General features: G+C 46.5%; 1 protein-coding gene across 2 annotated transcripts in view; it reads left to right on the forward strand.

Moving 5' to 3' along the window:
* The window catches only part of LOC311227442 (RNA-binding protein with multiple splicing-like), a 197,760-nt gene that overhangs the window by 64,972 nt on the left and 108,701 nt on the right, over window positions 1-24,087 (forward strand). For both annotated transcript variants that reach the window (XM_084313085.1, XM_084313086.1), the window contains exon 2: window positions 13,051-13,128. In XM_084313085.1, the coding sequence (XP_084169211.1) occupies window positions 13,051-13,128 (78 nt within the window). The remainder of the gene's footprint in view (window positions 1-13,050; window positions 13,129-24,087) is intronic.

The following is a 24,087-nucleotide window of genomic DNA, read 5'->3' on the forward strand; positions in this document are numbered from 1 at the left end:
ACAGAGACACAGAGACACAGAGACACTGAGACTCTGAGACACTGAGACACAGAGACTGAGACACAGAGACACTGAGACACTGAGACGCTGAGACGCTGAGACACTGAGACACAGAGACACAGACACAGATACACAGAGACTGAGACGCTGAGACACTGAGACACTGAGACACTGAGACGCAGAGACACAGAGACGCTGAGACGCTGAGACACTGAGACACTGAGACACAGAGACACAGAGACTGAGACACTGAGACACAGAGACACTGAGACACAGAGACGCTGAGACAATGAGACAATGAGACACTGAGACACAGAGACACTGAGACACAGAGACACTGAGACACTGAGACTCTGAGACACTGAGACACAGAGACTGAGACACTGAGTCACAGAGACGCTGATACGCAGAGACACAGAGACGCTGAGACGCTGAGACACTGAGACACTGAGACACAGAGACGCTGAGACACTGAGACACTGAGACACAGAGACAGAGACGCTGAGACGCAGAGACACTGAGACACTGAGACGCTGAGACACTGAGACACTGAGACACTGAGACACTGAGACACAGATACACAGAGACACTGAGACACTGAGACACAGAGACTGAGACACTGAGACACAGAGACACTGAGACGCTGAGACGCTGAGACACAGAGACTCTGAGACACTGAGACACAGAGACACTGAGACACAGAGACTCTGAGACACTGAGACACAGAGACTGAGACACTGAGACTCTGAGACACTGAGACACAGAGACTGAGACACTGAGACACTGAGACTCTGAGACACTGAGACACAGAGACACTGAGACTCTGAGACACAGAGACACAGACACAGAGACTGAGACACTGAGACGCTGAGACACTGAGACTGAGACACTGAGACACAGAGACGCTGAGACGCAGAGACACAGAGACACAGAGACTGAGACACTGAGACTCTGAGACACTGAGACACAGAGACTGAGACACTGAGACACTGAGACTCTGAGACACTGAGACACAGAGACACAGAGACACTGAGACTCTGAGACACAGAGACACAGACACAGAGACGCTGAGACACTGAGACGCTGAGACACTGAGACTGAGACACTGAGACACAGAGACGCTGAGACGCAGAGACACAGAGACACTGAGACTGAGACACTGAGACACAGAGACGCTGAGACGCAGAGACACAGAGACGCTGAGACACTGAGACACAGAGACGCTGAGACACTGAGACACTGAGACACAGAGACAGAGACAGAGACGCAGAGACACTGAGACACTGAGACGCTGAGACACAGATACACAGAGACACTGAGACTCTGAGACACTGAGACACAGAGACACAGAGACTGAGACACTGAGACACAGAGACACTGAGACGCTGAGACGCTGAGACGCTGAGACACAGAGACTCTGAGACACTGAGACACAGAGACACAGAGACTGAGACACTGAGACACAGAGACACTGAGACTCTGAGACACTGAGACACAGAGACTGAGACACTGAGACACTGAGACTGAGACACTGAGACACTGAGACACTGAGACTGAGACACTGAGACACTGAGACACAGAGACACAGAGACACAGAGACGCTGAGACGCAGAGACACTGAGACTGAGACACTGAGACACAGAGACGCTGAGACGCAGAGACACAGAGACGCTGAGACACTGAGACACTGAGACACAGAGACGCTGAGACACTGAGACACTGAGAGACAGAGACAGAGACGCTGAGACGCAGAGACACTGAGACGCTGAGACGCTGAGACACAGATACACAGAGACACTGAGACTCTGAGACACAGAGACACAGAGACTGAGACACTGAGACACAGAGACACTGAGACGCTGAGACGCTGAGACGCTGAGACACAGAGACACTGAGACACAGAGACACAGAGACTGAGACACTGAGACACAGAGACACAGAGACACTGAGACTCTGAGACACTGAGACACAGAGACTGAGACACTGAGACACTGAGACACTGAGACACTGAGACTGAGACACTGAGACACAGAGACACAGAGACACTGAGACACAGAGACGCTGAGACGCAGAGACACTGAGACTGAGACACTGAGACACAGAGACGCTGAGACGCAGAGACACAGAGACGCTGAGACGCTGAGACACTGAGACACTGAGACACAGAGACGCTGAGACACTGAGACACTGAGACACAGAGACAGAGACAGAGACGCTGAGACGCAGAGACACTGAGACACTGAGACGCTGAGACACAGATACACAGAGACACTGAGACTCTGAGACACTGAGACACAGAGACTGAGACACTGAGACACTGAGACTCTGAGACACTGAGACACAGAGACTGAGACACTGAGACACTGAGACTCTGAGACACTGAGACACAGAGACACTGAGACTCTGAGACACTGAGACACAGAGACACAGACACAGACACAGAGACTGAGACGCTGAGACGCTGAGACACTGAGACACTGAGACACAGAGACGCTGAGACACTGAGACTCTGAGACACAGAGACTGAGACACTGAGACACTGAGACTCTGAGACACAGAGACACTGAGACTCTGAGACACAGAGACACAGACACAGACACTGAGACGCTGAGACACTGAGACACTGAGACACAGAGACGCTGAGACACTGAGACACTGAGACACAGAGACACAGAGACACTGAGACACTGAGACACAGAGACACAGAGACACAGAGACTGAGACACTGAGACTCTGAGACACTGAGACACAGAGACTGAGACACTGAGACACTGAGACTGAGACACTGAGACACAGAGACACAGAGACACAGAGACACTGAGACACAGAGACACAGACTGAGACACTGAGACACTGAGACACTGAGACACTGAGACACAGAGACTCTGAGACACTGAGACACAGAGACTGAGACACTGAGACTCTGAGACACTGAGACACAGAGACTGAGACACTGAGACACTGAGACTCTGAGGCACTGAGACACTGAGACTGAGACACTGAGACACAGAGACACAGAGACACTGAGACACAGAGACACAGAGACACAGAGACTGAGACACTGAGACACTGAGACACTGAGACACTGAGACACAGAGACTCTGATACTCTGAGACACAGAGACTGAGACACTGAGACTCTGCGACACTGAGACTCTGCGACACTGAGACACTGAGACACTGAGACTCTGAGACACTGAGACACAGAGACACTGAGACTCTGAGACACTGAGACACAGAGACACAGACACAGAGACTGAGACGCTGAGACACTGAGACGCTGAGACACTGAGACTGAGACACAGAGACGCTGAGACGCAGAGACACAGAGACACTGAGACTGAGACACAGAGACGCTGAGACGCAGAGACACAGAGACGCTGAGACGCTGAGACACTGAGACACTGAGACGCAGAGACGCTGAGACACTGAGACACTGAGACACAGAGACAGAGACTGAGACGCAGAGACACTGAGACACTGAGACGCTGAGACACTGAGACACTGAGACACTGAGACACAGATACACAGAGACACTGAGACTCTGAGACACTGAGACACAGAGACACAGAGACTGAGACACTGAGACACAGAGACACTGAGACGCTGAGACGCTGAGACACAGAGACTCTGAGACACTGAGACACAGAGACACAGACACTGAGACACAGAGACACAGAGACACTGAGACTCTGAGACACTGAGACACAGACACTGAGACACTGAGACACTGAGACTGAGACACTGAGACACAGAGACACAGAGACACTGAGACTCTGAGACACTGAGACACAGAGACACAGAGACTGAGACACTGAGACACTGAGACACTGAGACACAGAGACACAGAGACACTGGGACTCTGAGACACTGAGACACAGAGACTGAGACACTGAGACTCTGCGACACTGAGACACAGAGACTGAGACACTGAGACACTGAGACTCTGAGACACTGAGACACAGAGACACTGAGACTCTGAGACACTGAGACACAGAGACACAGACACAGAGACTGAGACGATGAGACACTGAGACGCTGAGACACTGAGACTGAGACACTGAGACACAGAGACGCTGAGACGCAGAGACACAGAGACACTGAGACTGAGACACAGAGACGCTGAGACGCAGAGACACAGAGACGCTGAGACGCTGAGAAACTGAGACGCAGAGACGCTGAGACACTGAGACACTGAGACACAGAGACAGAGACGCTGAGACGCAGAGACACTGAGACACTGAGACGCTGAGACACTGAGACACTGAGACACAGATACACAGAGACACTGAGACTCTGAGACACTGAGACACAGAGACACAGAGACTGAGACACAGAGACACAGAGACACTGAGACGCTGAGACGCTGAGACACAGAGACTCTGAGACACTGAGACACAGAGACACAGAGACTGAGACACTGAGACACAGAGACACAGAGACACTGAGACTCTGAGACACTGAGACACAGAGACTGAGACACTGAGACACTGAGACTGAGACACTGAGACACAGAGACACAGAGACACTGAGACTCTGAGACACTGAGACACAGAGACACAGAGACACAGAGACACAGAGACTGAGACACTGAGACACTGAGACACTGAGACACAGAGACACAGAGACTGAGACACTGAGACACAGAGACACTGAGACGCTGAGACGCTGAGACGCTGAGACACAGAGACTCTGAGACACTGAGACACAGAGACACAGAGACTGAGACACTGAGACACAGAGACACAGAGACACTGAGACTCTGAGACACTGAGACACAGAGACTGAGACACTGAGACACTGAGACACTGAGACTGAGACACTGAGACACAGAGACACAGAGACACTGAGACTCTGAGACACAGAGACACAGAGACACAGAGACACAGAGACTGAGACACTGAGACACTGAGACACTGAGACACAGAGACACAGAGACACTGGGACTCTGAGACACTGAGACACAGAGACTGAGACACTGAGACTCTGAGACACTGAGACACAGAGACTGAGACACTGAGACTCTGAGACACTGAGACACAGAGACACTGAGACTCTGAGACACTGAGACACAGAGACACAGAGACTGAGACACTGAGACACAGAGACACTGAGACGCTGAGACGCTGAGACACAGAGACTCTGAGACACTGAGACACAGAGACACAGAGACTGAGACACTGAGACACAGAGACACAGAGACACTGAGACTCTGAGACACTGAGACACAGAGACTGAGACACTGAGACACTGAGACTGAGACACTGAGACACAGAGACACAGAGACACTGAGACTCTGAGACACTGAGACACAGAGACACAGAGACACATAGACACAGATACTGAGACACTGAGACACTGAGACACAGAGACACTGAGACACAGAGACACAGAGACACAGAGACACTGGGACTCTGAGACACTGAGACACAGAGACTGAGACTCTGAGACACTGAGACACAGAGACTGAGACACTGAGACTCTGAGACACTGAGACACAGAGACACTGAGACTCTGAGACACTGAGACACAGATACACAGACACAGAGACTGAGACGCTGAGACACTGAGATGCTGAGACACTGAGACACTGAGACACAGAGACACTGAGACTGAGACACTGAGACACAGAGACACAGAGACACAGAGACACTGAGACTCTGAGACACTGAGACACATAGACACTGAGACACTGAGACACTGAGACACTGAGACACAGAGACACTGAGACTCTGAGACACTGAAACACAGAGACACAGAGACTGAGACACAGAGGACACAGAGACACACAGACACAGAGACACAGAGACTGAGACGCTGAGACGCTGAGACACTGAGACGCAGAGACACTGAGACGCAGAGACGCAGAGACACTGAGACTCTGAGACACTGAGACACAGAGACACTGAGACTCTGAGACACAGAGACACAGACACAGAGACTGAGACGCTGAGACACTGAGACACTGAGACGCTGAGACACTGAGACACTGAGACACAGAGACACTGAGACTGAGACACTGAGACACAGAGACACAGAGACACTGAGACTCTGAGACACTGAGACACATAGACACTGAGACACTGAGACACAGAGACACTGAGACTCTGAGACACAGAGACACAGAGACTGAGACACAGAGACACTGAGACACTGAGGACACAGAGACACACAGACACAGAGACACAGAGACTGAGACGCTGAGACACTGAGACGCAGAGACACTGAGACGCAGAGACGCAGAGACACTGAGACCCAGAGACACAGATACACTGAGACGCTGAGACACAGAGACACTGAGACGCTGAGACGCATATACCCTGAGATGCAGAGACACTGAGACACAGAGACACAGAGACACAGAGACACTGAGACTCTGAGACACTGAGACACAGAGACACTGAGACACAGAGACACAGAGACTCTGAGACACTGAGACACAGAGACTGAGACACAGAGACGCTGAGACACTGAGACGCAGAGACACAGATACGCTGAGACGCTGAGACACTGAGACACAGATACACAGAGACACTGAGACTCTGAGACACTGAGACACAGAGACAGAGACACAGAGACTGAGACACTGAGATGCAGAGACACTGAGACACTGAGATGCTGAGACACAGAGACACAGAGACACAGATACTGAGACACAGAGACGCTGAGACACTGAGACGCAGAGACACAGAGACGCTGAGACGCTGAGACACTGAGACACTGAGACACAGATACACAGAGACACTGAGACTCTGAGACACTGAGACACAGACACAGATACACAGAGACTGAGACGCAGAGACACTGAGACGCTGAGATGCTGAGACACTGAGACACAGAGACACAGAGACTCTGAGACACTGAGACACAGAGACACAGATACTGAGACACAGAGACACTGAGACACAGAGACACTGAGACACTGAGACACTGAGACACAGAGACTGAGACACAGAGACGCTGAGACGCTGAGACTCTGAGACGCTGAGACGCAGAGACGCTGAGACACAGAGACACACAGAGACTGAGACACTGAGACACTGAGACGCAAAGACGCTGAGACACAGAGACACTGAGACGCAGAGACGCTGAGACGCAGAGACGCTGAGACACTGAGACACTGAGACACAGAGACACTGAGACACAGAGACACTGAGACTCTGAGACACTGAGACACAGAGACACAGAGACGCTGAGACGCTGAGACACAGAGACACTGAGACTCTGAGACACTGAGACACAGAGACACAGATACTGAGACACTGAGACACTGAGACACTGAGACTCTGAGACACAGAGACTGAGACACTGAGACACTGAGACACTGAGACTCTGAGACACAGAGACTGAGACACTGAGACACAGAGACACTGATACTCTGAGACACTGAGACACAGAGACACAGACACTGAGACTCTGAGACACAGAGACACAGAGACTGAGACACTGAGACACAGAGACGCTGAGACTCTGAGACGCTGAGACGCAGAGACGCTGAGACACCGAGACACTGAGACACAGAGACACTGAGACACTGAGACACAGAGACACAGAGACTGAGAGACTGAGACACTGAGACACAGAGACACTGAGACTCTGAGACACAGAGACACAGACACTGAGACACTGAGACACTGAGACACTGAGACACAGAGACACAGAGACTGAGAGACTGAGACACTGAGACACAGAGACACTGAGACTCTGAGACACAGAGACACAGACACTGAGACACTGAGACACTGAGACACAGAGACACTGAGACTCTGAGACACTGAGACACAGAGACACAGATACTGAGACACTGAGACACTGAGACACTGAGACTCTGAGACACAGAGACTGAGACACTGAGACACTGAGACACTGAGACTCTGAGACACAGAGACTGAGACACTGAGACACAGAGACACTGATACTCTGAGACACTGAGACACAGAGACACAGACACTGAGACTCTGAGACACAGAGACACAGAGACTGAGACACTGAGACACAGAGACGCTGAGACTCTGAGACGCTGAGACGCAGAGACGCTGAGACACCGAGACACTGAGACACAGAGACACTGAGACACTGAGACACAGAGACACAGAGACTGAGAGACTGAGACACTGAGACACAGAGACACTGAGACTCTGAGACACAGAGACACAGACACTGAGACACTGAGACACTGAGACACTGAGACACTGAGACACAGAGACACAGAGACTGAGAGACTGAGACACTGAGACACAGAGACACTGAGACTCTGAGACACAGAGACACAGACACTGAGACACTGAGACACTGAGACACAGAGACACTGAGACTCTGAGACACTGAGACACAGAGACACAGAGACTGAGACACAGAGACACTGAGACACTGAGGACACAGAGACGCTGAGACTCTGAGACGCAGAGACGCTGAGACACACAGACACACAGACACAGAGACTGAGACACTGAGGCTACGTTTAGATGAGCGTTTTGGGATGGAAGTCTGAACAGAAACTGCAAAAGTCGTCTTGCGGTTTCACTTTAAATTTTGCGTTTAGACAAGCGTTTTGGGGTGGAATTCTCCGTGCAGACGAGGCTGTAACGACGGAGCCCCGCTGTCACACGATTGGCGCATATGTCACATGACGTGCTGTGAAGACCCGCCCTACTCTGCCTCTGATTCGCATACTGTGGATGGGGAATGTGATTGGACCAAAGCAGAGTCACTCACAGACATTGGGTCCAGTCACGCCGCGGGACAGATTCTTGTGTATTTAACCCTTTCACTGCCACACGACAGCCGGTTGTGTGATAGTAAAGGGTTAACCTTCTGTCGTGTGGCAGTGAAAGGGTTAAAAGTACTGCCAATGTAGCCTTCAGGTGATCGCCATGGATATAATCAGACATGCTTTGTTTACGCTTCTAGGCTACTGGCGGCGCTGGCGCATGCCTGTGATGTAAGCAGTACACGCGACCAGAGCCGTGACAACCCTTTCGTCATCGTTTTATGCGGTTTGACAGTTTAGATGAGAGCGCAAAGGTTTAGCGTTTCTAGGAATTCCACCCTGGAAGGTAGTCTCACTTTTTTGTGGTTTCACCCCGTAAAAACGCTGTTTCCGTATAAACGAAAGGCACATCCGAAAAAATATTTTTGCGGATTCACCTGCTAGCGTTTCCGTCTAAACGGGGCCTGAGACACTGAGACGCTGGGACGCTGAGACACTGAGACGCTGAGACGCTGAGACACTGAGACGCAGAGACACAGAGACACTGAGACGCTGAGACACAGAGACACAGAGACACTGAGCACATCTTCCACCACCTTCACTACAGGTTTCTTTTTGTGTGGTTTCTCTTACGCTTCAGTCCCACACTCAGAGTACAAGGAGTGTATTTAAAGGCTGCCGGTGAGAGGACCCAGACACCCAGGCTCTGCGGGGTCCAGCTCGGGCTCTCAGATAAGATAAGATGCCACGGGTGAGAAAGACACAGAGGTGATTTTGCCCAGATGGCAGGTTCGGGGGGGGGGGGGGGGGCACTCACCAGCTCTAGCAGCAGGGCTAGGGGAGGTGGGGCGACAGTGGCTCGGGAGGTAGAGTAGTCGTCTGGCAGTCCGGAGGTTCCCGGTTTTATTCCCGCTCCTCCCGATGTTGATGTCCTTGAGCAAGACACTTAACCCCTAATTGCGCCCGATGAGCAGGTTGGCACCTTGCATGGTCAGTGTGTGAATGTGTGAGTGAATGTGTGAGTGAATGGGTAAAATGTGAGTAACAAATTGTAAAGCGCTTTGGATAAAAGCGCTATATAAAAAAGCAGCCATAGCCCCCCCCCCCCCCCCCCCGCCTTCAGTTGCTAGGTTCCTCTGTTTGTGTGTCACTCTTTCTTTTTGGCAGGTCAGATGTGTGTCGGGTTACCGTGCACGGACCCAGGTTGAGTTGTAAATCTGCTGTGGAAACGGAGACGCTAGGACCAGGGAGCTGCGAAATCCAGGGAATCTACTTTGTTTAATCGTGACATCCTGGATATGGAGCTTTGAATGCAGTCATTAAGTCTGAATAATGTGATTACATGTCAACAACGTGGGACAGGAACCTGATATCATGGAGGGGGAGGGGGAGGGGGGGGGGGTGTTGATGACGACATGCCTGCTAAATAAAAGCGTGACGCATCCGAAGTTTAACTATTTTTTTTCTTCTACTTTTTCTCCCCCCTTTTTTCTGTATTTTTCTCCCATCCCAATTTAGTCGTTATGCCAATTCCCTTCCTGGTCGTTGCGCGCATTTCCCCCCCACTTGCCGGTCTAGGGAGGGTTGATAGATACTATCACATATGTCTCCTCCCATACATGTGGAGTCAGCCAGCCGCTTCTTTTCACCTGACAGCGAGGACTCTCACTGGGGGAGCGTAACGCATGGGAGGATCACACTACTTCCCCCAGTTCCCTTCCTCGCTGAGCAGGCGCCCCGACCGACCTGTAGGAGTCGCTGTTTACAACGACCAGGATACATCCCCCACCATTTCTCTGCCACTGACTTTCCCCATCTGTACTGGCTGGCGCCAGCGTTATTGACCATTTTAGCAATGTTTGCAGACCCATCGTGTGTTTTGTATTATAGCTATGGAGACAATAGTATGGCTCATTTTACAGGCATTGTTCATAGTCCATTACTGACTAATCAGTTCATTTCTACACACTGTAGTTTGTTCAGTCTTTTTCCATAGATCGCGAGATATGACGCGTTATATGCAATAAGCCCAAATCGTTCTGGTTGATCGCCTGAAACCCCAAATACTCCCAAATCAAAGGTATATACCATGTACATATGTGCCTTCACAAAATCATCAAGGGGGGGGGGGGGGGGGGGTAGTCTTAGTCTTTATATGTAATTACTTGTGTATACGGGAAACTATAGGTTTTGAGGCGAGAAGATCTCCTAGCGATTGCTCTGCAAGAGCTCCTCCCCCTCAGAGCGAGTCAGAACAGAAAGGGATCAGGACAGACACTGTCTGAACTAGACTAGCAGAGTTCAAAAGGTAGGCGATACTGCCACCTGGTGAGATTCGAGCTCCGGCTGACCGTATATAGAACGGGGATCAAAGGAAAAGATCAACGGATCAAAACCCGAGAAATCTCGGGTTTTGGCACTCAACGCATGGCGAGATAACACGACTTATCTTGGGTATGGCACATGGGTTTGATTTCTCTGCACGTCGACCTCTGATACTCCTGATAACAGAGTTTCTACCCCTTCCCCCCGCTCCGAACCCCTTTCCCCCGCTCCGAACCCCTTCCCCCCGCTCCGAACCCCTTTCCCCGCTCCGAACCCCTTCCCCCCGCTCCGAACCCCTTCCCCCGCTCCGAACCCCTTCCCCCCGCTCCGAACCCCTTCCCCCGCTCCGAACCCCTTCCCCTGCTCCGAACCCCTTCCCCCCGCTCCGAACCCCTTCCTCCGCTCCGAACCCCTTCCCCCGCTCCGAACTCCTTCCCCCCACTCCAAACCCCTTCCCCCGCTCCGAACTCCTTCCCCCCGCTCCAAACCCCTTCCCCCCGCTCCAAACCCCTTCCCCCCGCTCCGAACCCCTTCCCCCCGCTCCGAACCCCTTCCTCCGCTCCGAACCCCTTCCCCCGCTCCAAACTCCTTCCCCCCGCTCCAAACCCCTTCCCCCCGCTCCGAACCCCTTCCCCCGCTCCGAACCCCTTCCCCCCGCTCCGAACCCCTTCCGAACCCCTTCCTCCGCTCCGAACCCCTTCCCCCCGCTCCAAACCCCTTCCCCCCGCTCCGAACCCCTTCCCCCGCTCCGAACCCCTTCCCCCCGCTCCGAACCCCTTCCGAACCCCTTCCCCCGCTCCGAACCCCTTCCCCTGCTCCGAACCCCTTCCCCCCGCTCCGAACCCCTTCCTCCGCTCCGAACCCCTTCCCCCGCTCCAAACTCCTTCCCCCCGCTCCAAACCCCTTCCCCCCGCTCCGAACCCCTTCCCCCGCTCCGAACCCCTTCCCCCCGCTCCGAACCCCTTCCGAACCCCTTCCCCCGCTCCGAACCCCTTCCCCTGCTCCGAACCCCTTCCCCCCGCTTCGAACCCCTTCCTCCGCTCCGAACCCCTTCCCCCGCTCCGAACTCCTTCCCCCCGCTCCAAACCCCTTCCCCCGCTCCGAACTCCTCCCCCCCGCTCCAAACCCCTTCCCCCCGCTCCGAACCCCTTCCCCCCGCTCCGAACCCCTTCCTCCGCTCCGAACCCCTTCCCCCGCTCCGAACTCCTTCCCCCCGCTCCGAACCCCTTCCCCCCGCTCTGCACGCTTCATATCACCGACAACAACAACAACAGAGCCCGGCCTCGCAGGAGACTCATCCTTGTGCGGTATTTCTTCTCTTCACATGCTCCTCTTGACCCCACGGAGAGAACGGCAATCAAATCCTTCAGCTCTCTCCTCTAAGCTAACATATAAATTGTAATTCACCTCTGAAGCGAGCTCGCTTAAGTGATCCCCCCCTCCTCCCCCTCTCCCTCCTCCCCCCATCTCCTAAGTTGAAAAGTTCAGCAGTAAAGCAGTGGGTAGAGCTGCGGGGGAGGGTTCCCATAAAACCCAGTAGGCTGTAGATTATATTTAACATACACTACTCAGAAATGAGTCTGTGTGGTAGGAGGAGGGTGTGTACTGTATGTGTGTCTGTTTGTGTTTGTAAGATAAGATAACATGAGATAAGATATTCCTTTCTTGATCCCCTTGTTGAAATTTGGGCGTCACAGCAGCATGGGGGAGGGGGGAGGATTAGGTACAGGTATGGGCGGTGTAATATTAGAAATACATAAATATAGGCAATAGAATTTGATCTGAATATAAAAATATGAGGAAAACTAAACAGTGTAAACAAAGACACGTCTTCCAGGCCTAAAGCACCCTCCCACCGCTCCCAGTAAACCAACTGGGCTCCGATGAGTTCCCAGTGTCCCCATCTAGTCCTTTATTCACAACCCCATCCGTTACTCTTGTCAGGTAGCCCGGCTATTTATAACTAGCGAAGGTTAATGAAAAATACATGACCGGTCTCTCTCTCTCTCTCCGCAGGTCCGGACGCTGTTCGTCAGTGGGCTGCCGCTGGATATCAAACCACGCGAGCTCTATCTACTGTTCAGACCATTTAAGGTATGTTTATATGTATTAAACGGATGGCTAGCAGCTATTCTTAGCGGCTCCCCCTCTCCTCTCTCTCTCTCTCTCTCTCTCTCTCTCTCTCTCTCTCTCTCTCTCTCTCTCTCTCTCTCTCTCTCTCTCTCCTCTCTCTCTCTCCCTCTCTCTTTTTTCTCCGACAGCCAATGGGGGCCCGCCGTTAATGGCGATGATGAAATGAACGTCAGTGGAAACGTCCGGGTTCGAGTGTCTTGTGTTTTCCCCGGGCCGGAGTCTCATCTGATCTACGGAGGTCTTGATGGGGGGGAAAAAACACCAAGGGACGCAAACATATCTGACTGTGTCGGCTAGCGCCTTATAAACACCGTCTGTCCGTGAGAGCAGTCTGACCCAAGCAGAGGGAGAGGAGTTTATGTGTTTTGCCCACATTAATTTAGTTTGACAGTTATTGAGAGTAAATGAGTTTGAATATGGCCACCAGTGATGTCATCTGGGACATTGAGTCCTTGTGTTGTGTTAATTACAGCTTCATGACATGATAAGTTTCATCTCAAGGGGTTATTCCCAATAAAGACATTTCAACCATAAGGTAGCAGTTCCCTATAAGTTATAAGATGTGTTTTATTTTTAATAATTTTGTATTCTACATAATGTCATGGAGCTGTAATTAACACAGCACAAGTTCAAGTTTGATATACAAATACAGAATACGTTATGATGAAATGCTTGTTTCTGTATGAGCCCCTGAGAGTGTGCTACATACAGTAAAAAAAAATAAAGTAATTAATAAGTAAGTAAAAAGTGAAGGAATGTTCACTCAATAATATACATATATACAATATACAATACAGAGTCAAATGAGTAACAGTAAGGTACAATGCAGAAATGAGGTACAAAACTTAGGGTAGGGTGCAAATGAGGTATGAATGTAGTGCAAATCTCTTTAATAATAGATAAATATAAAGTGAGTACAGTGAGTGTAAGGTGAGTGTTTGTTTAAAGTGAGTGTGTACACGTGGACAAGGATTCAATGTTCGAGATGACATCACTGGTGGCCATATTCAAACAAATTTAGATGTGTGTGAGATTATGTTTTTGGTGAAGTGTCCCTTTAAGTGGAAGGACCTTCACTTCACCACAGTCAGGACTGAAACACACATTTTCAATCAATATCTGAATAAAATAAAATAAATAATTAAAAGTCTTACTAACCTAATGTCTATACTACTACTATGCCTATACCACTATCATGCATATACTACTATTTACTATGCTACTATGTCTATATTACTATTTGCTATGCTACTATGTCCATATTATTTACTATGCTACTATGTCTATACTACTATTATGCCTATACTATATACCTATGCTACTATGTCCATATTATTTACTATGCTACTATGTCTATACTACTATTATGCCTATACTATATACCTATGCTACTATGTCCATATTATTTACTATGCTACTATGTCTATACTACTATTATGCCTATACTATCTACTATGCTACTATGTCCATATTATTTACTATGCTACTATGTCTATACTACTATTATGCCTATACTATCTACTATGCTACTATGTCCATATTATTTACTATGCTACTATGTCTATACTACTATTATGCCTATACTATATACCTATGCTACTATGTTTATATTATTTACTATGCTACTATGTCTATACTACTGTTATGCCTATACTATCTACTAGGGCTGACCCCTATTAGTCGACAGTGATGTACCTGAACGCGTTCAATGAACGATCGTTCATGAACGCGTTCGTATTTTGGGCGAACGTGAACTGAACATACTGTATATCCGCTAAATGAACGTAATTGAGAACGCGTTCATTCTCAGCGCTGTGTAACGGAGTTCAAAAGTGCGTTCATTCTCAGCACTCTATAATAACGGCGTTCAAAGATGTACCAGATTTCATAATGCATTTCAGCCGAAAACCCAGTTAAAACACACTGTAAACAGGCTTCAAAATTATGCGTAAAACCACCCGATCTGGCAACGCGCCTGTCACCCCCTGCGAAGCCGAGAGCTGCAGCAGCACTCGCTCAGAGTCAGACTCTACCTCTAGACGTTGGCGTATGAGCATTTAAAAGAGTTTAACGTTAAAGTCAGTACTGACTCAGACGGAAACAATCTAACGTTTGTCTGTAAACTTTGTCCACCCGGTTAGGGTTAGGGTTAGGGTTAGGGTTAAGAAGCAAGTCCGTACATCGACGTCGACAGCAACATTGAGAATATGCAAACATCCTGTTTTAGTTTTCATAATAAAGACAATTCAAGGAAAGTTTTTCCTCATGTTTTTGAAAATATACTGTAGAGATGAAAGCTGCAGCTGCTACTAGTGTGGACTGAATGGGCGGCAGCAAAGCGTTATGGAAATGCCAGTATTCCGATTGCTGTCTGTGGTTCAATCATTTTTACAAATAATAGCTCGCAGCAACGTATTGAAAAAGAACTAACAAAATGGGTGACACCCTTTACAATTCAAACTATTTGATAAACTTCTACTTTCAGCCCGGAAATGCATTCTGATAAACTGGATTAAGGATAAGCCTCCATTTTTACAAATGTGGTATAGAGAGATCTTCGGTGTGCTACCCCATGAAAGACACTGTGCAAAGCATAGAGGCAACGACGCTTCCTTTCAGGAGGTGTGGGCCCCCACTATTAGACTATTTTCCTGCTGAAATTTCTCGGATCCTTCTAAAGGCCCAGTGCCCCATTGTATGGACAGACCTAGGATAGGAAAAAATAAATATATGTATGTCTACATGTGAATGGGCTCGAGGCAAGTGCAATACTGTATAGTGCCTGTCTTGGTTTGCTTTCCTTTTTGCTTGTTTTTCTTTTTGTTTAGTTTTTGCTTGCTTATGGTGTGGATGATGGCATAGAGATGAACTGGAGGACCCCCCCCCCTTGTCACAATGTGTGTTTTTGTAAAAAAAAAGAACTAAAAAGAACTAAATTAGTTCATTTTTGAAACCATGAACGCGGTCTCCCAGGTACTGCACAGCACCCTCTCCCACCTTGACCGTCAGAAGGGGGGCTATGTGAGACTGTTGTTCATTGACTACAGCTCAGCGTTCAACACCATAGTCCCCACCAGACTGGTGGACAAGCTGATCGAGCTGGGTCTGAGCTCTGCCCTGAGCGCCTGGGTACTGGACTTTCTGAGTGAAAGACCCCAGGCGGTCAGTGTGGGGGGTCAGACCTCCAACACCATCACCCTGAGCATCGGGTCCCCCCAGGGCTGTGTTCTAAGCCCCCTGCTGTACTCACTCTACACACACGATTGTGTGGCCAAGTTCAGCTCCAACTCCATAGTGAAGTTCGCAGACGACACGGTGGTGGTGGGGCTGATCTCTGACAACGACGAGAAGGCCTACCGGGAGGAGGTTGAGGTACTGGAACGCTGGTGCCAGGACAACAGCAGGCTCCTGAACATTGGTAAAACCAAGGAGCTGATCGTGGATTATAGGAGAGGACAGCAGGAGACACACACACCACTGATGATTAACGGGGCTACCGTGGACAGGGTGAGCAGCTTTAAGTACCTGGGGGTCCACATCTCAGAGGATCTGACATGGTCAACACACATAGACACAGTAGTAAAGAAGGCGAAACAGCGCCTCTACCACCTGAGACAGTTAAGGAAGTTCAGAGTATCGGGGAAGATACTCCAGTCCTTCTACTCAGGAGCTGTAGAGAGCATCTTGACCGGAAACATCACTGCCTGGTATGGAAACAGCACGGCACAGGACAAGAAGGCCCTACAGAGAGTGGTGCGCTCAGCCGAGCATACCACGGGTATTGCACTACCTCCCCTGCAGGTTCTATACAACAAGAGGTGCAAATCCAGAGCCTGCAGGATAATGAAAGACCCTCACCACCCCAATAACAGCCTGTTCCAGCTGCTGAGGTCAGGCAGACGCCTGCGAACCCCAGCTACTAGGACAGAGCGGCTTAGGCTCAGCTTCTTCCCCCAGGCCATCAGAGCCCTGAACAATGAACATTGAGTGCCACAGAACACTGAACTATCCACACACAAGCACACATGAACACACACACGACACGCACGCTGTGCACGCTCACACACTAGCAGCCACTTAACACTTTAACATGAGCGGGCACACACTCATGACGCACACACGCACACTTATGGCCAAAAGGAAAGGCCACTTTAAATTAGAATAACAGGAACAGTGTATTGCACTACCAAAGCTACCTAGCATGTCCTATATGCTCTGTAAATAACTATGTACAGATACCGAGATGTCACACCATGTTACCTGTTACCTGTTTATTGCACAATGTTGTTTTTTATTGGATTCTATTATATGTTGTACCACTGTATTGCACATCGTTGCGGGCAAGACCACCCGCATTTCATTGTATACTTGTATGCCGTGACAATTAAAACTCTTGACTTGACTTGACTATTAAGCACCCCCCACAGCCCAAATGGAATGATACAAAAAAAAATATATATATATATATATATATATATATTATACTTTTTTTTATTTTTTTTATGGTCGACTAATAGTCGACTAACGGCAAATTTCGTCCAATCATAGTCGACTATCCAAAACCTTAGTCGGGGACAGCCCTACTATCTACTATGCTACTATGCCTATACTATCTACTATGCTACTATGTCTATACTACTGTTATGCCTATACTATCTACTATGCTACTATGTCTATACTACTGTTATGCCTATACTACTATTTACTATGCTATTATGGCTATACTACTATCTACTATGCTACTATGTCTATACTACTGTTATGCCTATACTACTATTTACTATGCTATTATGTCTATACTACTATTTACTATGCTACTATGTTTATACTACTATTTACTATGCTACTATGTCTATACTACTATTATGCTAATTATACTATGCTACTATGTCTATACTAGTAATACTACTACTGTCTAACGATGCATCGATTAATTGAAATGCATCGATTCTAATGTGATGATTCAACTGCATCGATTTGAAAATGTTAAAATCGATTATAATCTAAATGAATCGAAATAAATATTTTAATTTTTATTTATTTTTTATGTTTTCTTTTTGTGTGTATTGTTTTTATTTACCTATAGTCCATTCATGCTGAGTGAATCAGTTCCCCTAGCCACATTTGTGTATTCAATTTTTTTTGGGGAATTAACTGATAGAAAATGTATAGAAAATTAATCGAATCGAATCTAATCGTGGTCAAATGAAGAGATTTCATGATGCATTGAATCGTTGCCTGAATAATCGTAATCGAAATTAATCGTTGTGACGTCGCATCGTTACACCCCTAATGTCTATGCTACTATTATGCTACTATGTCTATACTACTATATACTATGATACTATGTCTATACTACTATATACTATGCCACTATGTCTATACTACTATTATGCTACTATGTCTATACTACTATATACTATGATACTATGTCTATACTACTATATACTATGCCACTATGTCTATACTACTATTATGCTACTATGCCTATACTACTATCTACTATGCTACTATGTCTGTGCTACTATTATGCTACTATGTCTATACTATAGGGCTGTCCCCGACTAAGGATTTGGATGGTCGACTAGGATTGGCCAAAATTTGCCGTTAGTCGACTATTGGTCGACTTAAAAAAAAAAAAAAAAAAAGTATAATATTTAAAAAAAAAATCTTTTTTTCATTTGGGCTGTGGGGGGTGCTTAATGTCTGAAGGAGTCGACTGAAGGCTTCTTGTCCTCTGCAAAAGCATGCAATTGGTCCACTGATGGATACATCTTGATATTTGTCTAGTCTAGTGTGTTCATTAGATGGGTGAAATCCTCTTTCAGTGCCTCTGTGCCTGTTTTCATAGGCAGTTAGCCTCTGGTATGCGTGCCATTAGCGTTAACCACGATTCTAGGCCTATTTTCTTTTGGAAAGAATGATGATAAAAAAAAATATATATATATATAGTTGACTAGAGAATTTGCAATGTAGCTTGGTCCTGTTCCATTTAGTGCTTTGTAAGGAGGAGGACCTTGAAATAAATTCTAAATGTTACCGGAAGCCAGTGTAGGTTAGCTAATACAGTCTATACTACTATAACTATACCACTCTCCCCCGCCTGCCAGAGGTGAACCCCTCCTACTGATGACCAGTCTCCAGTATCTGTGGATGACAGCATTCAGATATATATACTTTTTTTTTTTTTTTTTTTTTTTTTTTTTTTTTTAATTATATTCGACTAAGAGGTTGGCCAGTCGACTACGGCCCCTTTCGACCGATTAGTCGACTAATCGATTAATAGGGGTCAGCCCTACTATACTACTATTTTGCACTGCTAGATGAACTATAATATGATAATAATAATAATAATAATAATAATAATAATAATAATAATAATAATAATAATAATAATAATAATAATAATAATAATAATAATAATAATAATAATAATAATAATAATAATAATAATAAACTTTATTTGTATAGCACCTTTCATACAGAAACAGCAGCTCAAAGTGCTTCACAACAGAAAAAAGACAGGCATAGAATGAGCACATAAAGTGCAGACATATACAATCACAGTTTTTCACATTAGATCTAACATCCCAACAGGCCACCTTGTTTATGGTTTGATTCAGTTTTAAATAGACAATAATAAAAAGAGTAAGATAAAATAGACAGAGTAAAATAGTGCAATAGTGCAGTGCAATAAAATTGTAGAATAGAATAGATACAAAAATATATATATTTTACAGTGCAATAAAAATTGTCTGGATTACTGTTCAACAGTTCAAAGTCGTCTTTACCTTCTCTGTTTGGTATCCACAGTTTAAAACCTCACAGTCTTCCCTCCTGTTTTATACCCACTTTGACCCTTTGAACCTCCCACTCAGGGCAAACCTCTCTCTCAGGGTGCAGTTCCCTCTCTCAGGGTGCAGTTCTAGGCCTGGGTCCTACACAGTTTTAAAGCCTGACAGCCTCTTGTTTGATACCCACACAGCTTAATACCTGACAGTTTTGAACCTGTAATAAAAAGCAATAGACAGTGTTACAAAGGATCAGATTAAACCGAATATATATATTTATTGATTGATATATATTGCATAGTATTTGTATATCGTTTGATATCCCTTGTATATTCCTTGTACATATACACGGAATAACCCTTTAGCCTAGTGCAGACCATAATATTTCATTCTCCTATTGGACAGCGGTCCACAGGCGCCAGAGCCGTGCCTCCAGAGTCAGGTTCAAAGCCACCGTCAAGACATGTCTGAACATGCCCGGCCTTGCCCAGGGATACGAGACAGAAATGAGATTGGTACTAGATTGTTCGCCGTGCATATAAATATGGCGCAGGTGAATACAGAAGCACTTAGTCAGAAGTCAGAGTTACCCAATAAGTTGAAGCCTCACCCACGATACTCCGTGCGGTGAAGTATGGCCTGTTTGGCCCCAAATAGAGCATTGAGACCGCGTGCGAATTAATAACTGAATTGTCAGAGTTTGGCGCTATACCGTCGAGTGCGACATATTTCTATTAAGTCAGTAATAGTCTATTTGTGTATAGTGTATCGTGCGGCTAAAGTTCTACAGTGACCAGCATCACCAACGCTTCCTCGTACCAGCTAGAGTGCTTATCCAGGCTGGGCTGCTTTCATGGCGCTTTCACCCGAGGAGACCTAGACGAGAACCGTGTGGACATGTACACTGGATTAATCTACCCGACGACTACATAGCCCTTTGCGGCTGGATTATATTTGTTTTGGTCCTGTGATTTATGGAGCGGAGAATCGCCGACGCCTACACGTGTGGGATTTACCCTGTGAGGAGCCAGGTCGAGTCGGCGCCTCAGAGAGCCTGAGGCCGGCTAGCTTTCTTCACTGTGGAGCTACAGTCTACGGAGAACAGCTGTATTCGTCTGTGGATCAAGAGACTATTGCACCGTCTCCTGTACTTGGAGTCTCCTTAGTCATCGTTGACCAGACTCTCTACTACCGACAGATCCTCTACCCCTGCTGGCTTACAACCGGGGGGACCCTTCCAGTATCTCCCGCTATATATTACTAGTGTACCATAGATATAATTCCCTAAGATTCAGGTTGTATAATTACCTCCTGCGTAACCAGAGAATGGACATTCATTATTGATTTGCCTACGCACATTCCTTTGCCTTATAAGCGCATCCAAAGTATAATAGAGAAGTATATTATGTACCTTTTGCTGCAATAAATACTTGATTATACCTTTGTGTGGAACCGATTCAATGTGGGAAGTGTTCATCATATTTATATATCATGTACTGTATGGCCAGTAATTAAAGTACATAAAGCGGTAGTGGTTTAATGATACCATACTTATCAATACAGTCAGGGAATTGTACCCCTCAGTTACAGACAGAGTAAAATAATACAGTGCAATTAAATAGTAGAATAAGATACATAGTAAAATTATGCAACAGAATGGACAGAATAAAATAGTGCTACAGTACAATAAACAGTGGAGTGTATTAGAAGGCTATGGTGAAGAGGTACATTTTTAGCTTATTTTTTTAAATATTAAGAGATCTAGCTTCCCTAATATCCATAGGTAGTGTGTTACATAACTTTGGTGCATAGTTTGCAAAGGCTGCATCCCCGATTTTCTTTAGACTGTGGCTTGGAACCTTCAATAGACCAGTAGTAGATTATCGCAATGTTCTAGGAGGCACATAGTTGACTAGAGAATTTGCAATGTAGCTTGGTCCTGTTCCATTTAGTGCTTTGTAAGGAGGAGGACCTTGAAATCAATTCTAAATGTTACCGGAAGCCAGTGTAGGTTAGCTAATACAGTCTATACTACTATAACTATACCACTCTCCCCCGCCTGCCAGAGGTGAACCCCTCCTACTGATGACCAGTCTCCAGTATCTGTGGATGACAGCATTCAGATAAACTAAATGTATTAAATGTGTTTTGAGGTTGTTGTTGTTTTTGGCCCTTTTGGCCGTGGAGTAATGTGGGGGGGGGGGGGGGCAGAAGCCCAGGACAGTTGGAGTGAATTATGGGATAGTTCCTAATCCTCTCTCAGATAGCGCTTTGTAAGGAGGAGGACCTTGAAATAAATTCTAAATGTTACCGGAAGCCAGTGTAGGTTAGCTAATACAGTCTATACTACTATAACTATACCACTCTCCCCCGCCTGCCAGAGGTGAACCCCTCCTACTGATGACCAGTCTCCAGTATCTGTGGATGACAGCATTCAGATAAACTAAATGTATTAAATGTGTTTTGAGGTTGTTGTTGTTTTTGGCCCTTTTGGCCGTGGAGTAATGTGGGGGGGGGGGGGGGGGGGGGGGGGGGGCAGAAGCCCAGGACAGTTGGAGTGAATTATGGGATAGTTCCTAATCCTCTCTCAGATAGCGCCTGTGGTATGCACCGTCTGGAAACATAGTGTCTCATGGGTGTTGAAAGCAGTACGTCTCACCTAATCAGGTCGGCCTCCTGGTCCATGTGGTTTTCATCAGGAGCCTCCTCCCTGGTGCTTGATGACACAGCCGTGCGAGAGAGAAAAACGTGGAACCTGATCCCTGTCGTCAGTGACATCACTGCTGACGGTGGAAACTAGGGATGTTTGATATTGGCTTTTTTACAGATATCCGATATACCGATATTGTCCAACTCTTCATTTCCGATACTGATATCAACTGATATCAACCGATACCGATATATGCAGGGCTCCCCCCCCCAATAAACGGAATAATTTCAGGTAATTAACATTACATATCTCTTGTTGTGGAATTAACACAAAATTATGCATACTTTTGACAATAAAAAATGTCAGAATGTGTTCTTACTTGCTTGCCTAGGTAAATAAAGGTTAAAAAAATATTAAAAAAAATATAGATTTTTTGTTTTGAAAACCGATACCGATAATTTCCGATATCACATTTTAATGCCAATGTCGGCCGATAATATCGGTAGGCTGATAATATCGGACATCCCTAATCCTAATGTATTAGGGCTGTCAGTTTATCGCGTTAATTAGATTAATTAATTACACAGCAAATTATCGCGTTATGAAAATTAACTCTACATATATTAAAAAAGCATTATTATTATTTAATTTTTTTTAATAAAAATATGTTTTAAACTCATTCATTCCATAAGAACGTAGAATACACATTTACAGACTTTTTTTTAAATATGGGTTATTTGCATGTTCTTGGTATCTGATTCTAGGGACATCTATGGATCTCAGGGAATGTATTCCCAGTGTCAGAAATACGGTGTCTGTTACTAGGCTTGAGTAAATTGTAATGAACCAAATGAGAATATCAATAAAAAATGTTTTATCTTTGACTGTGAATAACACCATGCTCAAATTTACCAGACCTGAAAAATCTAAGCAAATGAATAAATGGAAGATGATTAAAAAGAAGGTTTTGTAGATACAGAATTCTGCCATCCGGACACATGCCATTTGAAATATGATTATAGAATATAGAATGTCAGGCCTAAAATGGTTATGCGATTAAAATGCGATTAATTAGATAAATTAATAACAAATCCTGTAATTAATTAGATACATTTTTTTAATCGCCTGACAGCACTAATATATATATACTAATATATATATATACAGTATACACAAAAAAACATGTTGCTTTTATTAATTCCTGAAAAAGTCAATCCCTTTTTTTTGGAGATAAAAGGTTTCCACTTGTTGATGGACGTCTCTCATGTCAGATCAAATCAAAGCTTTCCCCTCCCGACGTGCATGACTGACCAATATCATTTTAGAATAGTCTACTGTTCTTACAGAATATTAGAAAATTACACCCCCCCCCCCGAAAAAAAACAAAACACGAAATAGTTATTTTCTGTTTCATTTTAAATTCAGTTCAAATGTTCAGTTTCAGTTCAATTCAGTTATTCTCTTTAATAGAATGGATCC

This window comes from Notolepis coatsorum, assembly GCF_963971535.1.
Source record: "Notolepis coatsorum genome assembly, chromosome: 4".
NCBI lineage: Eukaryota > Metazoa > Chordata > Actinopteri > Aulopiformes > Paralepididae > Notolepis > Notolepis coatsorum.